The 16,244-nt window shown below is 42.7% G+C and overlaps 1 protein-coding gene across 1 annotated transcript; it reads right to left on the bottom strand.

The window, feature by feature from the left end:
* Positions 1–1,412: 1,412 nt before the first annotated feature.
* Positions 1,413–2,375, bottom strand: LOC306647118 (olfactory receptor 7C2-like; the record flags this gene model as incomplete). The annotated part of the gene is made up of 1 exon (XM_079116136.1): positions 1,413–2,375. One exon carries the CDS (start codon positions 2,373–2,375, stop codon positions 1,413–1,415), a length of 963 nt encoding a protein of 320 aa, XP_078972262.1.
* Between the last annotated feature and the right edge of the window lie 13,869 nt (positions 2,376–16,244).

Genomic DNA, 16,244 nt, shown 5'->3' with positions numbered 1-16,244 from the left:
ACACCAACATTAAATTGTGTACGTGGCTGTGATAAAGGAGCAGGACTGTCCTCTCCCATATCTCTCTGGCTTCCCGTCTCTCCATGTGATCTCTCCCACTTGGGTGTGCTCCTGGCACAGCTCCAGCCACTAGAATGGGATGAAGTCAGAGGCTACCTCACCAGAGCTGGAGTCATGCCAATTGCACTTGATAGACTCCAGACTGTGAGAATAATGGACTTCTTTATAACACAGTGCATCTCTGGCACTTTGTTATAGTAATGCAAATGGACTAATATGTCACATAAAGGAGATATTGGAAACAGGGATGTGATGTGTATAAAACATGGAAATACTGCTGTCACCTACTGAAAGCTGTTGTTATTAATATCAGCATTTATTACTCAGACTTTATTCTCCAGCTCAAAATCCTTTATTCAGTTTAAAACTTGGCATTTTCTGTTGTAGATTTTATTTTATATTTAACCATCTGTCCTGCTACTTTCACAACATTTGACAAATATTCACTGAGAAAAAGTCATTTCCAATGATAGGATGAGGCATTGTGATTGCAAAGGTGGGAAAGAGCCATTTCTGAAATTTGAGGAATTGGTAGAGAGGATGAGTAGAAAAATTCAATATAGTTGGTGTGATGGGAAGTACAGTAATGTGATATATTTGGGTTGATTTATTCAAACCCTTTTAGACAACATTCCTGTAAATGAGTTTTTAAGACAGCATTCACTCAGTACTGTAGGTACACATCACATAATTTTGAGGATATATGTCAGTCCAAAAGACCAGAAGCAAGAGCTGCAAGTTCTTGCTCATATGAGGAAGCGGGTGAAGTTAATGGGACAGAAGTTGAGAGTAGCACAGTGGTCCCTAGAAATCAGGTGGAGTGATGGGGAGGTTGGGTAGAGGGTGTGAAGTTCAGTTTCACAATTGAAATGATTTTAAAGCTCTACAGCATTATAGAGGAAAATAGTTCATAGCAATTGATTTTATACCTTTAGAAACCTGGAAGAGAAGAAAGTGGGACACACTGGTGAAAAGAAATGATAAACGTTTGAGTAGGTGGAAAAGCCAATTGCCTTGATTTGATCAGTATATGTGTCACACATGCATGGACATATCACACTTTGCCCAATCAATGTATGCCAGTATCATGTATCAATAAAAATACAAATGTCCATACCTCAGTGTAAGTAATTGCAAATGAAAAAGCCCAGTTGTATTTATACAGAAGTACAATGTCTGCTAAGATAGGGTACAGGTGATCCAATAGGTTGCATTATGAACAGACATTAGGAGGGTATGAGCCCAAAGGAAGATGCAAAGAGTGCATCTTAAAATACATGAAGCAGAGGTAGCCACAGTGTTGGATGAAGTGGGTGAGGCTCTCTATTCTCCAGTATGGCACAAACTGTGACTCATGGGAGACATGCATCCATACTCTCTCTGAGAGGCACCATCTTGCTGAGGACTCTCCCCAGGGCCACCTTGAAGTCCCTATTCCTCAGACTGTAGAAGAAAGGGTTCAGCATGGGGGTGACCATGGTGTACATCACTGAGGCTATTACACTTATCCTTGAAGGCAGTGTGGCTACAGAACTGAGTTTGGTTGCAAGGCCAGTGCCATAGAATAAGGAGACCACCAAGAGGTGAGACCCACAGGTGGAAAAGGCTTTGTACTTGCCTCTGTCTGATGAGATCCTCAAGATGGAGGAGAAAATCTGAGAATAGGAGAGGAGGATGCCAGTGAGAGGGAAAACACCCAGGACAATTGTCACTGAGTGCATCACAATGTTATTGATGAGAGTGTCAGAGCAGGTGAGTTTCAGAACTTCAGTAAGATCACAGAAAAAATGAGGTATCGCCATGTTTGAGCAGAATGACTGCCTCAAGATGGTCATGGTCTCTGGAAGGGCACCCAGTACACTGATCAACCAGGACCCCAAAGTCATGATCAGACAGAGTCGTGGGTTCATGATGGCCATGTAGTGCAGTGGGTGACAGATGGCCACAAAATGGTCATAGGCCATCAGTGTCAGGAGCAAATTGTCCTGGCATCCAAACACAATAAAAAAATAAATCTGTGAGATGCAGCCTGCTAAGGTGATGACTCTACTCTGAGTCTGGATGTTCCTCAGAGCATTGGGGATGGTGGTGGAGGTGAAACCAATGTCAGCCAGGGACAAGTTGGAGAGGAAGAAATACATGGGCTTGTGGAGGTAGGAGTCTGAGATGGTGGCCAGGATGATGAGCAGGTTCCCCAGCACAGTGACCAGGTACATGGACTGGAGCAGGTCAAAGAGGAGGGACTGCAGGTCAGGATCATCTGAGAATCCCAGGAGGATGAAGTTTCCAGCTCCTGTTTGGTTTCCTCTTTCCATGTGGCTTCTGGGATTCTCAAGAAGGAGGGAACAGGAACTCAATCTTCACTCCAAGAAGGCATTCCCAGGATGCCCCCAGTATCTTTTTTTGAAACCTTGGATCTCAAGTACTCAAATATTTTTCTTATCTTTGTGTGTTTTTGGTGAGAATTTGAAGTTACTATGTTTAACTCCAGGCAAACTGGCTCTGGGTCAGTAGTAATCAGATGGTGTTCCTGCAGCAGCCGCCTGGGTGTCACCTGGAAACTTGGTGGGAATGTGCATCTTCAGGACCACAGGACCACCTGAGCCTCACATTCTGGGTGTGGAGCCCCCTCTTGGTTGTTAAGCCCTCTTGGGATTCTGATGCGCATGCCTGTTTATAGGTTCTGGTTCTAGTGCTTGCTGCATCTCTGGCAGTCAGTCCTCCCCAGCATCCTGGTGGCTGCTCTGGGCTGTTCTTCCTACTGCACGTGGGCATGTGAGCTCTCTACCTCCAGGCAGGAGCATCAGTGAGTGGAGGACTCTTTAGTGTATAATGCTACTTCTCTGTAATTTCTACATGTCCTATCTTGTGGGCCTTTAGTGCTTCTTCTGCTAGAAGTATCAAGCACCACTGTGAGTGTTCACACTTCCATTTCACTTCTACTATTTTTATCTGTTTATTAGTGCATTATAGTCACATGTAATATTGGGTTTCATTTTGGCATAATCATATAAGCAGGGAGTATAATTTGCTTCACTCCAGTCCTCTGTCCTACCACTTTCACCAGATGGATTTGCCAAATGCAGCAATTCTAATCCATGTGTGGTGGTGCACACCTGCAATCCCAGTGACTCAGGAGACTGAGGAGGGAGGATTACCAATTTGGGCTACGAGTCAGTTGTCTGAGAGCTATTCCCTGAGGGATCCCAGAGTTTCTGTAAGGCCTGGGCTTCTGGTCCTGGATCAAGGGCTGCTAAACCACCTCCATTTCTACACTGTTACACTGTCTCAGTGGAGGTGCCTGCCCCAAGTACCAGTGCCAGTATTGCTCTGAATCCCAGAGCTGTGCTCCTCCATGCATGCCTGTGACTCAGGTCTCACCTTCATGAACATTACCCAGGTCCCCATCATCTGTCACCATGAGGCAGTCTGCAAGCCAGATCAGTGTCAAGAAGGATCCCCTTAGGCTCAACTCCTTCCATTGGAGTAAAGGAGAATGGGAGGAGCTCAGAGCTACCTATGCTGAAGGCCCATCAACCCTCTCTGCCCATGTGGCCTTCCACAGCATTGGGTGATGAGAGTCCCTACATTTTCTCAACTTCAGCCTCTCGTGTATAGACACCATACAGAGGTACCCTTCCGGGTGCCAGAACCTGCTAGAATTCTCTCAACCCCTACAGGAGCAGGCATTTACATTGCAACATTAGTGTGTGAATGACTGATGAAATTTTCTGTGATGATACAGATGTTCTGTTGGTGTTGCCAAATGTGGTAGCCACTTGTCACTCAAGCCTTCCAAGCCACTGGGATTATAGGCATGAACCAGCTAAGAACACCGTATTTGAAAAATAGCTACTAAGTGGAATTATAGAAGTGGAAATTTTGGTCAGAGGACTCGCACTTCCTTAAGGTTTAACTCTTATAAGATTAGACTTGAAAGAACTAAGATCACACTTGAGCAAGAATCCTGACTTATACAGCCCTGGGGTTTAGTCTCATCACCATATCTGTGACCTTGAGTGAATGACCTTGCTGCCGTAAGCTCCTTCTGTCTTATGTGAACAGAGGAGAAAGTGTCCCCAATTGCATGCTCTGGTTTGGGTGTGGTTTAAGTGTGTCTTCCTCAGTTTCCTAGGGGACCCTCCTCTTCTATTTCATGGAATACTTTGAGAAGTATTGGAATGAGCTCTTCTTTAAAGGTTTTGTAGAACTCGGCTGAGAACCCATCTGGTCCTGGACTTTTCTTTGTTGGTAGGCTTTTGATGACCTCTTCTACTTCATAACTTGAAATTGTTCTATTTAAATTGTGTATGTCCTCCTCGTTCAATTTAGGCAATTCATATGTCTCTAGAAACCTGTTGATGTCTTCGAAATTTTCTATTTTGTTGGAATATAGATTTTCAAAATAGCTTCTAATTATGTTTTGTATTTCAGTCGTGTCTGTTGTGATATTTCCTTGTTCATTCCGAATTTTAGTGATTTGGGTTTTCTCTCGTCTTCTCTTTGTTAGAGTGGCTAAGGGTTTATCAATTTTGTTTATTTTTTCAAAGAACCAACTATTTATTTTGTCAATTTTTTGTATTGTTTCTTTTGTTTCAATTTCGTTGATTTCAGCTCTGAGTTTAACTATTTCCTGTCTTCTACTACTTTTGGTGTTGGTCTGTTCTTCTTTTTCTAGGGCTTTGAGCTGTAGTGTTAGGTTGTTTATTTTTGATTTTTACTTCTTTTATTGAATGCGCTCCATGAAATAAATTTTCCTCTAAGTACTGCTTTCATAGTGTCCCAAAGATTTTGATATGATGTTTCTTTGTTCTCATTTACCTCTAAGAATTTTTTAATTTCCTTCCTAATATCTTCTGTTATCCATTCATCATGTAATAGCATATTGTTTAACCTCCAGGTGTTGGAGTAGCTTCTGTTTTTTACTCTTTCATTTATTTCTAACTTCAATCCATTATGATCTGCTAGAATACAAGGTAGTGTCTCTATCTTCTTGTATTTGCTTACATTAGCTTTGTGGCATAATATATGGTCTATTTTAGAGAAGGATCCATGTGCTGCTGAGAAGAAAGTGTATTCGCTCTTGATTGGATGGTATATTCTATAAATGTCCGTTAAGTCTAAATTATTGATTGTGTTATTGAGATCTATGGTTTCTTTGTTCAATTTTTGTTTGGAAGATCTGTCCAGTGGTGAGAGAGGCGTGTTAAAATCACCTAGTATTATTGTGTTATGGTCTATTTGGTTTCTGAAATTGAGAAGGATTTGTTTGACATACATGGATGAGCCACTGTTTGGGGCATAGATGTTTATGATTGTTATGTCTTGCTGATTTATGGTTCCCTTAAGCAGTATGTAATGTTCTTCTTTATCCCTTCTGACTAGTTTTGACTTGAAGTCCACATTATCTGAAATGAGGATGGATACCCCAGCTTTTTTGCTGAGTCCATGTGCATGGTATGTTTTCCCCCATCCTTTCACCTTTAGTCTATGGGTATCTCTTTCTACGAGATGAGTCTCTTGCAGGCAACATATTGTTGGATCTTTCTTTTTGATCCAATCTGCCAGTCTATGTCTTTTGATTGATGAGTTCAGGCCATTAATATTCAGGGTTATTATTGAGATATGATTAGTATTCCAGGTCATTTGGTTCATTTTATTTATTTATTTATTTATTTTGAGACGACTTGGTTCTTCCTTTATTTGACAATTCCTTTAGGATAGTTCCTCCCATTGCTGATTTGTTTCTTTGTTTTTCATCTCTTCCTCGTGGAATATTTTGCTGAGAATGTTCTGTAATGCTGGCTTTCTTTTTGTAAATTCTTTTAGCTTTTGTTTATCATGGAAGGATTTTATTTCATCATCAAATTTGAAGGTAAGTTTTGCTGGGTATAAGATTCTTGGTTGGCATCCATTTTCTTTCAGGGCTTGAAAAATGTTGTTCCAGGCCCTTCTAGCTTTTAGGGTCTGGATTGAAAAATCTGCTGATATCCGTATTGGTTTCCCTCTGAATGTAATTTGATTCCTCTCTCTTGCGGCCTTTAAAATTCAGTATTTATTTTGTATGTTAGGTATTTTCATAATAATGTGCCTTGGTGTGGGTCTGTTGTAATTTTGTATATTTGGAGTCCTATAAGCCTCTTGTACTTGATCTTCCATTTCATTCTTCAGATTTGGGAAATTTCCTGATAGTATTTCATTGAATAGATTGTTCATTCCTTTGGTCTGTTTCTCTAAGCCTTCCTCAATCCCAATAATTCTTAAATTTGGCCTTTTCATGATATCCCATAGTTCTTGTAGATTCTGTTCATGATTTCTTACCATCTTCTCTGTTTGTTCAACTTTGTTTTCAAGGTTAAATATTTTATCTTCAATACCTGATGTTCTGTCTTCCAGGTGTTCTATTCTATTGGTTATGCTTTCTATGGCGTTCTTAATTTGGTTTATTGTTTCCTTCATTTCAAGGATTTCTGTTTGGTTTTTTTTTCAATATCTCTAACTCTTTATTGAAATGATCTTTTGCTTCCTGTATTTGCTCTTTTAACTGTCGATTGGTGCGATCATTCAGTGCCTGCATTTGCTCTTGCATCTCGTCATTTGCTTCCCTGATCATTTTAATTATGTACATTCTGAACTCCCTTTCTGTCATTTCTTCTGCCATGTTGTCGTTGGGTTTCATTGATGTACCATCTAGATTTGTTTGCAGCATTTTCTTTCCTTGTTTTCTCATATTGTTCAGGTATCAGTTGACCGCTGTGATATTGCAGATTTCCTCTATTGTCTTATAATATCCCTGAAGCTTTCTAGTATATCCCCTCTTAGCCTTCAGTAGCCTGAAGTCTTGGAGGAAGTTGATAATGCGGGGCTCCACAAGGAAGCTGACTCCCTAGGGGAGGTGGCCTTCCGGTGGGGTATATTCCCTGCTAGTGGGCAGAGGTACCTTCACTTGCTGATGAATGGTCATCCAAAGGGGAAGTAGGATGTGGGCTGATGCAAGGCCAGTTTGGGTCTGTGTCTCTGATTTTACAGTCCTTTTGGGAGAACCTCACCCGACAGGGAGGAGTCACCCAGTGGGGAGGTCTTGCTGGTCGGTTTCCCTCCCAGAGGTTCCGATCAATTCACAACTACCTCCTGGGCTGGGCAGCCTTCTTCTGCAATGTTCCCAGGGACCCGGACCTACCTCCTGGGCCTGGAAGCCTCGCCCTTCGCAGATGAATCTCCTTAGGCTGCCTCTCCTCAGAGAAGCTGCCTGCAGACCTGGAGCCTTCGCTCCGCCCCTCAGTTTGTCTGTGGGGCTCTTCCACCAAGAAGCTGCCTAGGCCCTGGGACCCTGCTCTGCACTTTTCGCCTGGCCATGCAGCCCCTCCTCTGAGCAGGCACCTGGAGCCCCTTACAATCGCTTCGAGTCCCAGTGACCCGCCACACGCCTTTTCCTCCGGCAGCCACCTGGTGTTCCCTGCAGTCGCTCTAAGTCCAAGTGACCCACCACGCACCTCCTTCTCCGCCAGGCAGTCACCCAGAGATCTGGTGCGTCACGAGTCCCAGGAACTCACTGTGCACCTTCTTGTCCCGACTGCCTCCCGTAGCCCTGGTGCAGTCACTTCGAGCCCAAGCACCCCACCGCGCTCCTCCTCCTTCTCCAGACAACCTCCCTGTGTTCAGGAGCGGATGCTCTGGGACCAAACCACTTACCACGCTGTTCCACCGGATAGCCGCCCAGAGCCCTGGCGCAGCTGCTCCAATTCCAAGTGACGTGCCGAGCCCGTATTTCTCCTTCTCCTCTGGGCAGCCCCCTGTGTTCAGGGGTGGTCGCTTTCAGTCCAAACAGCTCACCAAGCACCTTTTCCTTTGGGCAGCCTCCCAGAGCCCGGGTGGGTTGTGCCGAGTCCTAGCGCTGTGCCGAGCGGCCTCCTTTTCGATGCTCCCAGTTGTCCGCGTTCACTGCTCCAGCGGGGGGAGGGGCGTCTCACTGGCAGCTCTACTTCACAAAGTTGCCTGCGTTCGGGGACTACTGCCCCATCTGGGACGTCTGCCCAATGGGGGACACTCACCCGGCTGCTTTGAGTTGGTCCCAAGTCTCTCAATATCTCCTCTTCTTGAGTCCTGAGTCCACGCTGCTCCTCCGGATAGCCTCCCGGAGCCCTGGCGCAGCTGCTCCAATTCCAAGTGACGTGCCGAGCCCGTATTTCTCCTTCTCCTCTGGGCAGCCCCCTGTGTCAGGGGTGGTCGCTTTCAGTCCAAACAGCTCACCAAGCACCTTCTCCTTTGGGCAGCCTCCCAGAGCCCGGGTGGGTTGCGCCCAGTCCAAGCACTGTGCCGAGCGGCCTCCTTTACGGTGCTCCCAGTTGTCCGCGTTCACTGCTCCAGCGGGGGGAGGGGCTTCTCGCCGGCAGCTCTACTTCATAAAGTTCTCTGTTTTCCGGGCTACCGCCCCGTCTGGGATGCCTGCCCAATGGGAGACACTCCCCCGGCTGCTTTGAGTTGGTCCCAAGTCTCTCTATATCTCCTCTTCTTGAGTCCTGAGTCCTGGAGCAACACGAAACGCAGCCACCCTCTAGTCCGCCATCTTGAATCTCAATTCCAGGGTTTCTAAATATAAAAGTGAATCTTATGCACATTTTTCATCATCTGACACCACATTAAAATATTTCAGTTCATGGAAATGAACTCTTTTGACCTTGCCCATTTTGGCAACTTATATTTTTTCTAAGATTTCTTTTTGACAAATATATTTTGAATGTATTTTCATTTTACATTTTCTCTTCTGAGGATACCTCATAAATGACCTCTGTAAACCTTAAAAATTCAGGTATTTCCTGTGTCATATGTATATAAATAACTGATTAAATATGGTCATTTGTCACTCTCTCAAATCCAGATTGATTGTATACTTAAAATATGAATGGAAATTTTAGCCAGTATTCTTTCTTGCTAAGTTTGCTCCTGTTACCAGTTTATTTTCATGATTGAATTTTAAAATAAGCACCTTTGGAAGCAATAAAGGAAGGTGATAAGAGATCCCTTAAAATTTGAATTAATTTGGAGTAGCTGATATCATTACAATGTTCCTATTCTCATTCCAGGGGTGGAATTTCCCTCTAGACTTTTCAGTCCCTTTTTGGGTAACCTTTCCTGAAGTTTTCTTCTCAATAAAATGTAAATTACCTTCTTTTCTTGTTAGTAACATTTGCTGTGTTTTAGGTTTAATGCTGTTAAGAATGATTGTCCTAATGATATACCTCCACTATTGCAGTTATAGTCAGAAAGCTTTTGATTTTTAAGTTTGATGAGGTGTCATGGAACATTTCTAGATTTTCTCACGAATGCTGTGATTTCTTCTAAGAGTCCAATTTGATCATACAATTTAAATTTATAACATAACTCTTTTGCCCTCACTGTAGTATCTTGAAATTCCAGATCTTTTTAAGATAGGGAATTTTCTTAATTCCTTCCTTTCTTTCAAGGAAATAACCCCAGGGTGTTGGCCTTTAGTGTGATGTTCATTCTCTTTCTAGATTGTTCACATTGAATATGTTCTGTTTATTCTTGTGAACGTGAATTATTCACGCTTAGATACTTCAGAGGGGATTTTTAAGGGTAATAATAAGTGTGTAATAATTCAGTAAGTATTTCAAAAAAATCTAAAGTCCAACATCATGTTCTGAAATAAATTTCAAACATTCTATGTGGCACTGGAGTCTAAAGCAGCTGACAGCAAAATACACAATCAAAGCAACACCCATTTATAGATGGATATAAATAAGTAGAAGCCCTCTGTGAATAAATGTTTTTGGTGTAAATAAAAGAAAAAAACCTAGTAATTAGAAGTATAGCTTGAAAAAACCTAAAGGAGAAAATATGATGTGCAGAAAATTAGAGTGCAAAAATAATCTCTTTGGTTAATCAACAATGAGAGCTTTGACTTTATTTATTTATTATTTATTGGTACTGTGGATAAAACCTGGGTACCTAACCACTGAACCACATGCCCATCCCAAAGGGAGGCAACTTGGGGAATGAATGAACACATGAGTAGAGTGGTATAGAAAAAAGACAAAGAAGCATCTTTGGTAGAGGAGATCAAGCCACTCGTGGTGGTTCCACAAAGTGCCCAACACAGCTGGGGAAATACTTGAGAGGGCTGGGAGCAAAGAGGTGGACAAATTCAGGAGGAAGGTGAGAGATCCTCAGAACTGGGCTCCAGAAGAAGAGGAAGGAAATAGAGAAGAAGCTGAGAGGGAGAGACACAGGAGCGGACTTCACAGAGTGCTCTATGTGAAGGCCCTCCTCTCTGCAGTGTCCCCACTGGGCCAACAAGGCTCATCCTGTGAGCACTGTGCTGCCTCCTACCTTCTTGCCCATCAGCAGCCACAGGGCTGGTGAGCTCCAACTCTTCCTTCCCAGGGTGATGAGGGTCAGCTCAGCTCTGATGAAGAGCAGGAGGTGGCATCAGGCATGAGTGGTCTTCAAGGCCCAGGTGAAGCTACTCATTCCTGGCAGAGTTGAGCTGTTTCAGAGGATCAAGGAGCATATTTGCTATTTCCAGGATCTCAGAGGGTGAATTCTCATGAGTGCTCATTAAATTATTTCTTTCCTTGTTGCTGTATTCTCTGAGCAATTACATTCCCATGAGCGAGGAAACCAAACTAGAAAGGTAATTGTGCATGCAGCTAGTTTTGCATCCCTGGGACCATCTTGTTTGCCAGTTATGTCTGTCTTTCCCCTGGGGCTGTTGGCTCATGATGTCATTTTGTCTCTGAACTTTAATGATTATTGTCCTTTTTCATGAGTATTTCCTCACTATGTGAGATTGGGTTTCCTGGTCTCTCCCAGGCCTGAGCAGGCAGTATCCAAGCCCATGTGAGTCTTATAGCTTGAGTGGGAGCTGTGTGGGACCACATCCAACTCTACCTGCAGCTCTTCCAATGACCTTGCAAAGCTTCCACGTTCACCATTGCAAGTTCCATGCATTTCTTTAGGGAAGTGTATGAGAGGGGGTTGCATGTACAGGAAGGAGTCTATAGACATCTAGAGCTTTACATTTGCAAACAAGCTGCTACCTGGACCTCAGTACTCAGCACAGGGAATATGGACCATCTTTAACAATTTACAAGACACTTTTCTCTATATCCTAAATCAAGCATTTTTCAACATTGGAGTATTTTATTTAGAAAAACCCAACTGCAAACACTGAACTAATTTAAAAAATATTTTTGTCTTTTGCTTATTCCATTTATGCATGTTTTTAAATCATATATAATACATGATATAAATATTATCCATACAATGCTGTGTCCTGGAATATGCACTTAAAATATAATAATAATTTTCTTATATTTGTTTTCTCTTTTTTTTTTAGTGTACCATTTTCTTTTCTTTTTTAAAAATATTTTTAAATTGTCAGTGGAATTTTATTTTATTTATTTATATGCAGTGCTGAGAATTGAACCCAGTTCCTCACACATGTGAGGCAAGGGCTCTACCACTGACCTACAATTGCAGTCCCTCAGTTTATTTTCTTTAATGTATGCTAGATCATCAGTGAGTAGAAACTTGTGGAGACAACCAGGGTCTTTTAAGGAGAAACATGATACTCTTTTGATTTTATACAAGTTTACGTCATTCTCTATATGATTACTTGATGTTATAACTACTTAAAAAGAATCATTTCCTTTTGCTTATGTGATATGCAATTACTACTATAACTTCTTTCAATAAATCAATAAAATCAAAATTCAGAAATTGTGATCTGTAAAATATTATGCCCAAAATTGAAAGCGTCTTTGACCTATTGATCATATATCTATTTATCTTAACAAAGATCTGGTCACTCAAGAGATAATTAAAGGTATCAATGGAACTTGACCTAGATAACCTAGTTCTTTGTTCTCTGGGACAATATGATTCTTAACAGTGTAATTTAAGAATAATGAAATGATAAGTATCATGACAGCAATATTAGAATAGTATGTGCGTTTGCACTAATCATTTTTGACATGCCATCCTTACATCTTTACATAGGATGTAAGGATAAATTTGGTTACTGATTTTTTTATTTCTAACCAATTGAATATGTGCCTCCATTTATGCATTAAAGGATATCTATTTCACTAAGTGGTACAGAATTTCTACCAGAGAGTTCAAATCCTTTGGTTAATGAGGAATATTTTTTATGCACATTATTATTTGTTGTCTTTAGATATACATGACAGTGGGGTGTATTTTGACATATTTCACACACATTTTAAAAACAATTCTAGAAAATCATTGCAGGAGGTCAGAAAGCATTCCTTTTGGGTGACAATGTTTAGCATGAAGGAGTAGGCAACAGGATGAGATCTTCTTTTGAGAGGGAAGACCTACCATAGGGATTGTAAATAAAATCATTGGAGAACTTTGCAGAGTGCAATGTGCAGTGACCCCTGTTTGGGAACAATGTAGTCAAGTGTTTTCATTGTCCATGGATGAGAAATAATTGCTCTAGGGAGAACTCATATGTGCTCACTTTAACAATGTCTTGAGTATTGTGTTACACAGTCTGTCTTCTGACATACTGCATCACAGGTCCGAGCCTGTGTCTCCACCTCAGCAGCTGTGCAAGGACTTATGGTCCATCACTGTCATGGGTGAACATGTTTTGTGTTAAAGAATTAGGATGTGAGTCAGGGACTCCTCAGGTGGACTCTCAGGTGACTGGGGAGGGTGTTCCTTCAATAGTTAGTGATCCTGTCCTTTTGAGTGAAGGAATCACTGGACAGTCTTTTATTTTGTGAATGACTTTCAGGCATGACATCATCACGATGTTGTCACAGGAGAGCCCCGCCTTCACCAGCTGCCTTAGACAGGTACAAAGCCCAAGGCGGACCCAAGATCCCATTAAGAAATGGGAGCCTCATGGTGGATCAAAAGGACACTGTTGGCTAGGAACAAAGAAGAAGAGAAGAAGAGGATATTGCTTTGGTTTCACCCATGTAAGAGGAAACATGGTGATCATTAACTTGCTGCAGAGAGGACCCCAGTACCTCTGCCCCTGACTTCACCAGTGACCATTCCCACTGGGGAGCCCAGGAGGAGATGAGGCAGCACAGCTCTCCTGCCCCAAGAACTGGCTGCTGCTGAGCCACTTTGTAAAGGAGTGGTCCCCTCCCTGACCCTGCCAGAGCACTGTGGCTGACCTGGACACCACCACATTTCAGTCACTGGACCTTGTCATGGGGAGGGAGTTTGCACGTGGGTGCTCAGAGCCAAGGTGACTATCTGCTGGGCTATGAGTCAGTTGTCTGAGAGCTATTCCCTGAGGGATCCCAGAGCTTCTGTAAGGCCTGGGCTTCTGGTCCTGGATCAAGGGCTGCTAAACCACCTCCATTTCTACACTGTTACACTGTCTCAGTGGAGGTGCCTGCCCCAAGTACCAGTGCCAGTATTGCTCTGAATCCCAGAGCTGTGCTCCTCCATGCATGCCTGTGACTCAGGTCTCACCTTCATGAACATTACCCAGGTCCCCATCATCTGTCACCATGAGGCAGTCTGCAAGCCAGATCAGTGTCAAGAAGGATCCCCTTAGGCTCAACTCCTTCCATTGGAGTAAAGGAGAATGGGAGGAGCTCAGAGCTACCTATGCTGAAGGCCCATCAACCCTCTCTGCCCATGTGGCCTTCCACAGCATTGGGTGATGAGAGTTCCTGCATCTTTCTCAACTCCAGCCTCAGGTGACAGAGCTGTATAGACACCATATAGAGGTACCCTCCCAGGTGCCACACCTGCCTGAATTCTCTCAACCCTTATAGGAGCAGGTATTTACATTGCAAAATTAGTGTGTGAATGACTGATGAAACTTTCTGTGATGATACAGATGTTCTGTTGGTGTTGCCCCATGTGGTAGCCACTCATCAGTCAAGCCTTCCATACCACTGGGATTACAGGCATGAACCAGCTAAGAGCATGATGTTTGAAAAACAGCTACTAAGTGGAATTATGGAAGTGGAAATTTAGGTCAGAGAACTCTCACTTCCTTAAGTTTTAACTATTATTGTTATAAGATTAGACTTGAAAGAACTAAGACCACACTTGTGCAAGAATCCTGACTTATACAGCCCTGGGGTTTAGTTTCATCACCATATCTGTGACCTTGAGTGAATGACCTTGCTGCCGTAAGCTCCTTCCTTCTTATGTGAACAGAGGAGAAAGTGTTCCCAATTGCATGCTCTGGTTTGGGTGTGGTTTAAGTGTGTCTTCCTCAGTTTCCTAGGTTGGAAACTTGGTCCTCAGTGTGGTGATGTTGGCCAGGGGTGGAGAGGTTAAGAGGTGGACAGTGGGGCAGGGCTGTTAGGTCATTGGGTTGTTTCCCCTACAAGTTATTAATGCAATTCTACTGACACCCTGGTTGCTATGACCGAGCAAGACTTCCCTCCAGTCTCTGTGGCTTTCATCTTTCCACGTGACCTCTGCTTTGTGCATGTGCTTTGGCCATGACTCCTTCTACCATGATACTATATGACTAAAGAGTCTCTTGAAAAGTAGTGCTATATTATTTGGACTTTCATTTTCCTAAACCGGGACCTATATAATACTCTCTGCTGCACAGAGTACACAGCCTCAGGTCCTTGTTACAGCATGAAAAATGGGCTAATACATCCCATAAAGGAGTTACTAGAAAAAGTAATATGATGACGTGGATAACACACTGAAGTAGCTGCTGGCACATCTTGAGTGTTGTTCTTATTGATATCAATATCAACAGCTTTTCATTTGTTTTCTATTCAAAATCTAATATGAACCTTATGAATCTGTATATTTTTGTCCAGAGTATATTTGATACTTAGCCACCCACTCCTCTGATTTTCTTTGCATTTTATAAAGATTTACCGAGCATCATTCTTTTTTTTAAACAAGAACTCCATTAGTCATCTTGGTTTCAAAAGTGGAGAAGATGTAGTTCTGATGGATGACTATAATCCAAGAATTCATCATATATTTTACAGAGAACTTGAGGAGTTCAAAGTTTCCCAACTCCAGCAATTATAAAATGTTTAAGGAGGTGGAAAAATTATAGATTTGATCGTTACATCTTATTTATGTTTGTCAAATTATCACAATGTACTCATAAGTATGCTGGATTATTATGTGTGTTCCTGCTCTTCCTTTCCTGGGTGAGGAGGGTCATCTCAGCTCTGATGGAGGGAGCAGGTAGTGTCAGGTATGAGGGCTCTTCAAGGTCCAGGTGAAACCACTCATTCCTGCAGAGCTGACCTGTGGGTGAGAGGATCATGGAGCATATTTACTATTTCCAGGACCTCAGAGGTTGAATTCTCATGAATGCTCATTAAATTAATTGTTGCATTGTTACTCAGTTGAGTTTCCATGAGTGAGAAAACCAAACTTGAAAAGTAATTGTGTATGCATCTTGTTTTGCATCCCTGGGACCATCTATTTTCCAGATATGCCCATTCCTTCCCCTGGGACTCTTGGCTTATGGTGTTGATTTCTCCCAGGACTTGATGTCAAGGGATCATTGTCTTTCCCAATGAGAACTTCTGCAATAAGAGATTCAGAGCATGTTATCACAGACAAGAGCACATACTGTTTTCAAGGCCACACAAACCCTTCCTAGCCCCCTCCCCCACTTTGTCATAGCTTCTGTCCTCACTACTGAAAGCACAGTGTAGACAACGTTCCAGGTGTGTGGTTAGCTGGTTAGAGAAGTTGGGAGAGGAGCTTGTGCAGGTAGACATCTGCATGAATCCACAGCTTTAATTCCAAGCTCACAACAAGTCCACTGTGGGGTCTTCAGTATTCCAAGTCAGAGAGTAAGGACCACATTTAACCATTTAGTGGGCACTGCCTTTCACAGTTCACATCAAGCATTATTAGGAAGCAGTTCCAGAAAATCAGAACAGGAGGACATCGAGCATTCCCTTCATGTCCTTGTGTTAGCATGAAGGAGTAGGCATCAGGTGAGGTCTTCAGAAGGTCTTCCCATGGGGCTCCCAGTGCCCAGGTGTTCAAGACTTGCAGCACTTACCTGGTCCATGCTCTATTCCCAGTTCATTTCCCATTCTCTTCCTCTCAGGAGGGGTGTCGTTCCTCACTCACCTATGACATGTAGGCATCAGTCTCTAAAAAGGTGTATAATAGGAAACAGCCCTGGGAAATCCTTCCTTAGAGCCAAACAAAGAGCATCACAT

This window comes from Sciurus vulgaris (assembly GCF_902686455.1).
Source record: "Sciurus vulgaris genome assembly, chromosome: 16".
Taxonomy (NCBI): Eukaryota; Metazoa; Chordata; class Mammalia; order Rodentia; family Sciuridae; genus Sciurus; species Sciurus vulgaris.
Note: the sequence above shows the minus strand (reverse complement) of the source record. Positions and strands in the feature narration are given on the sequence as shown.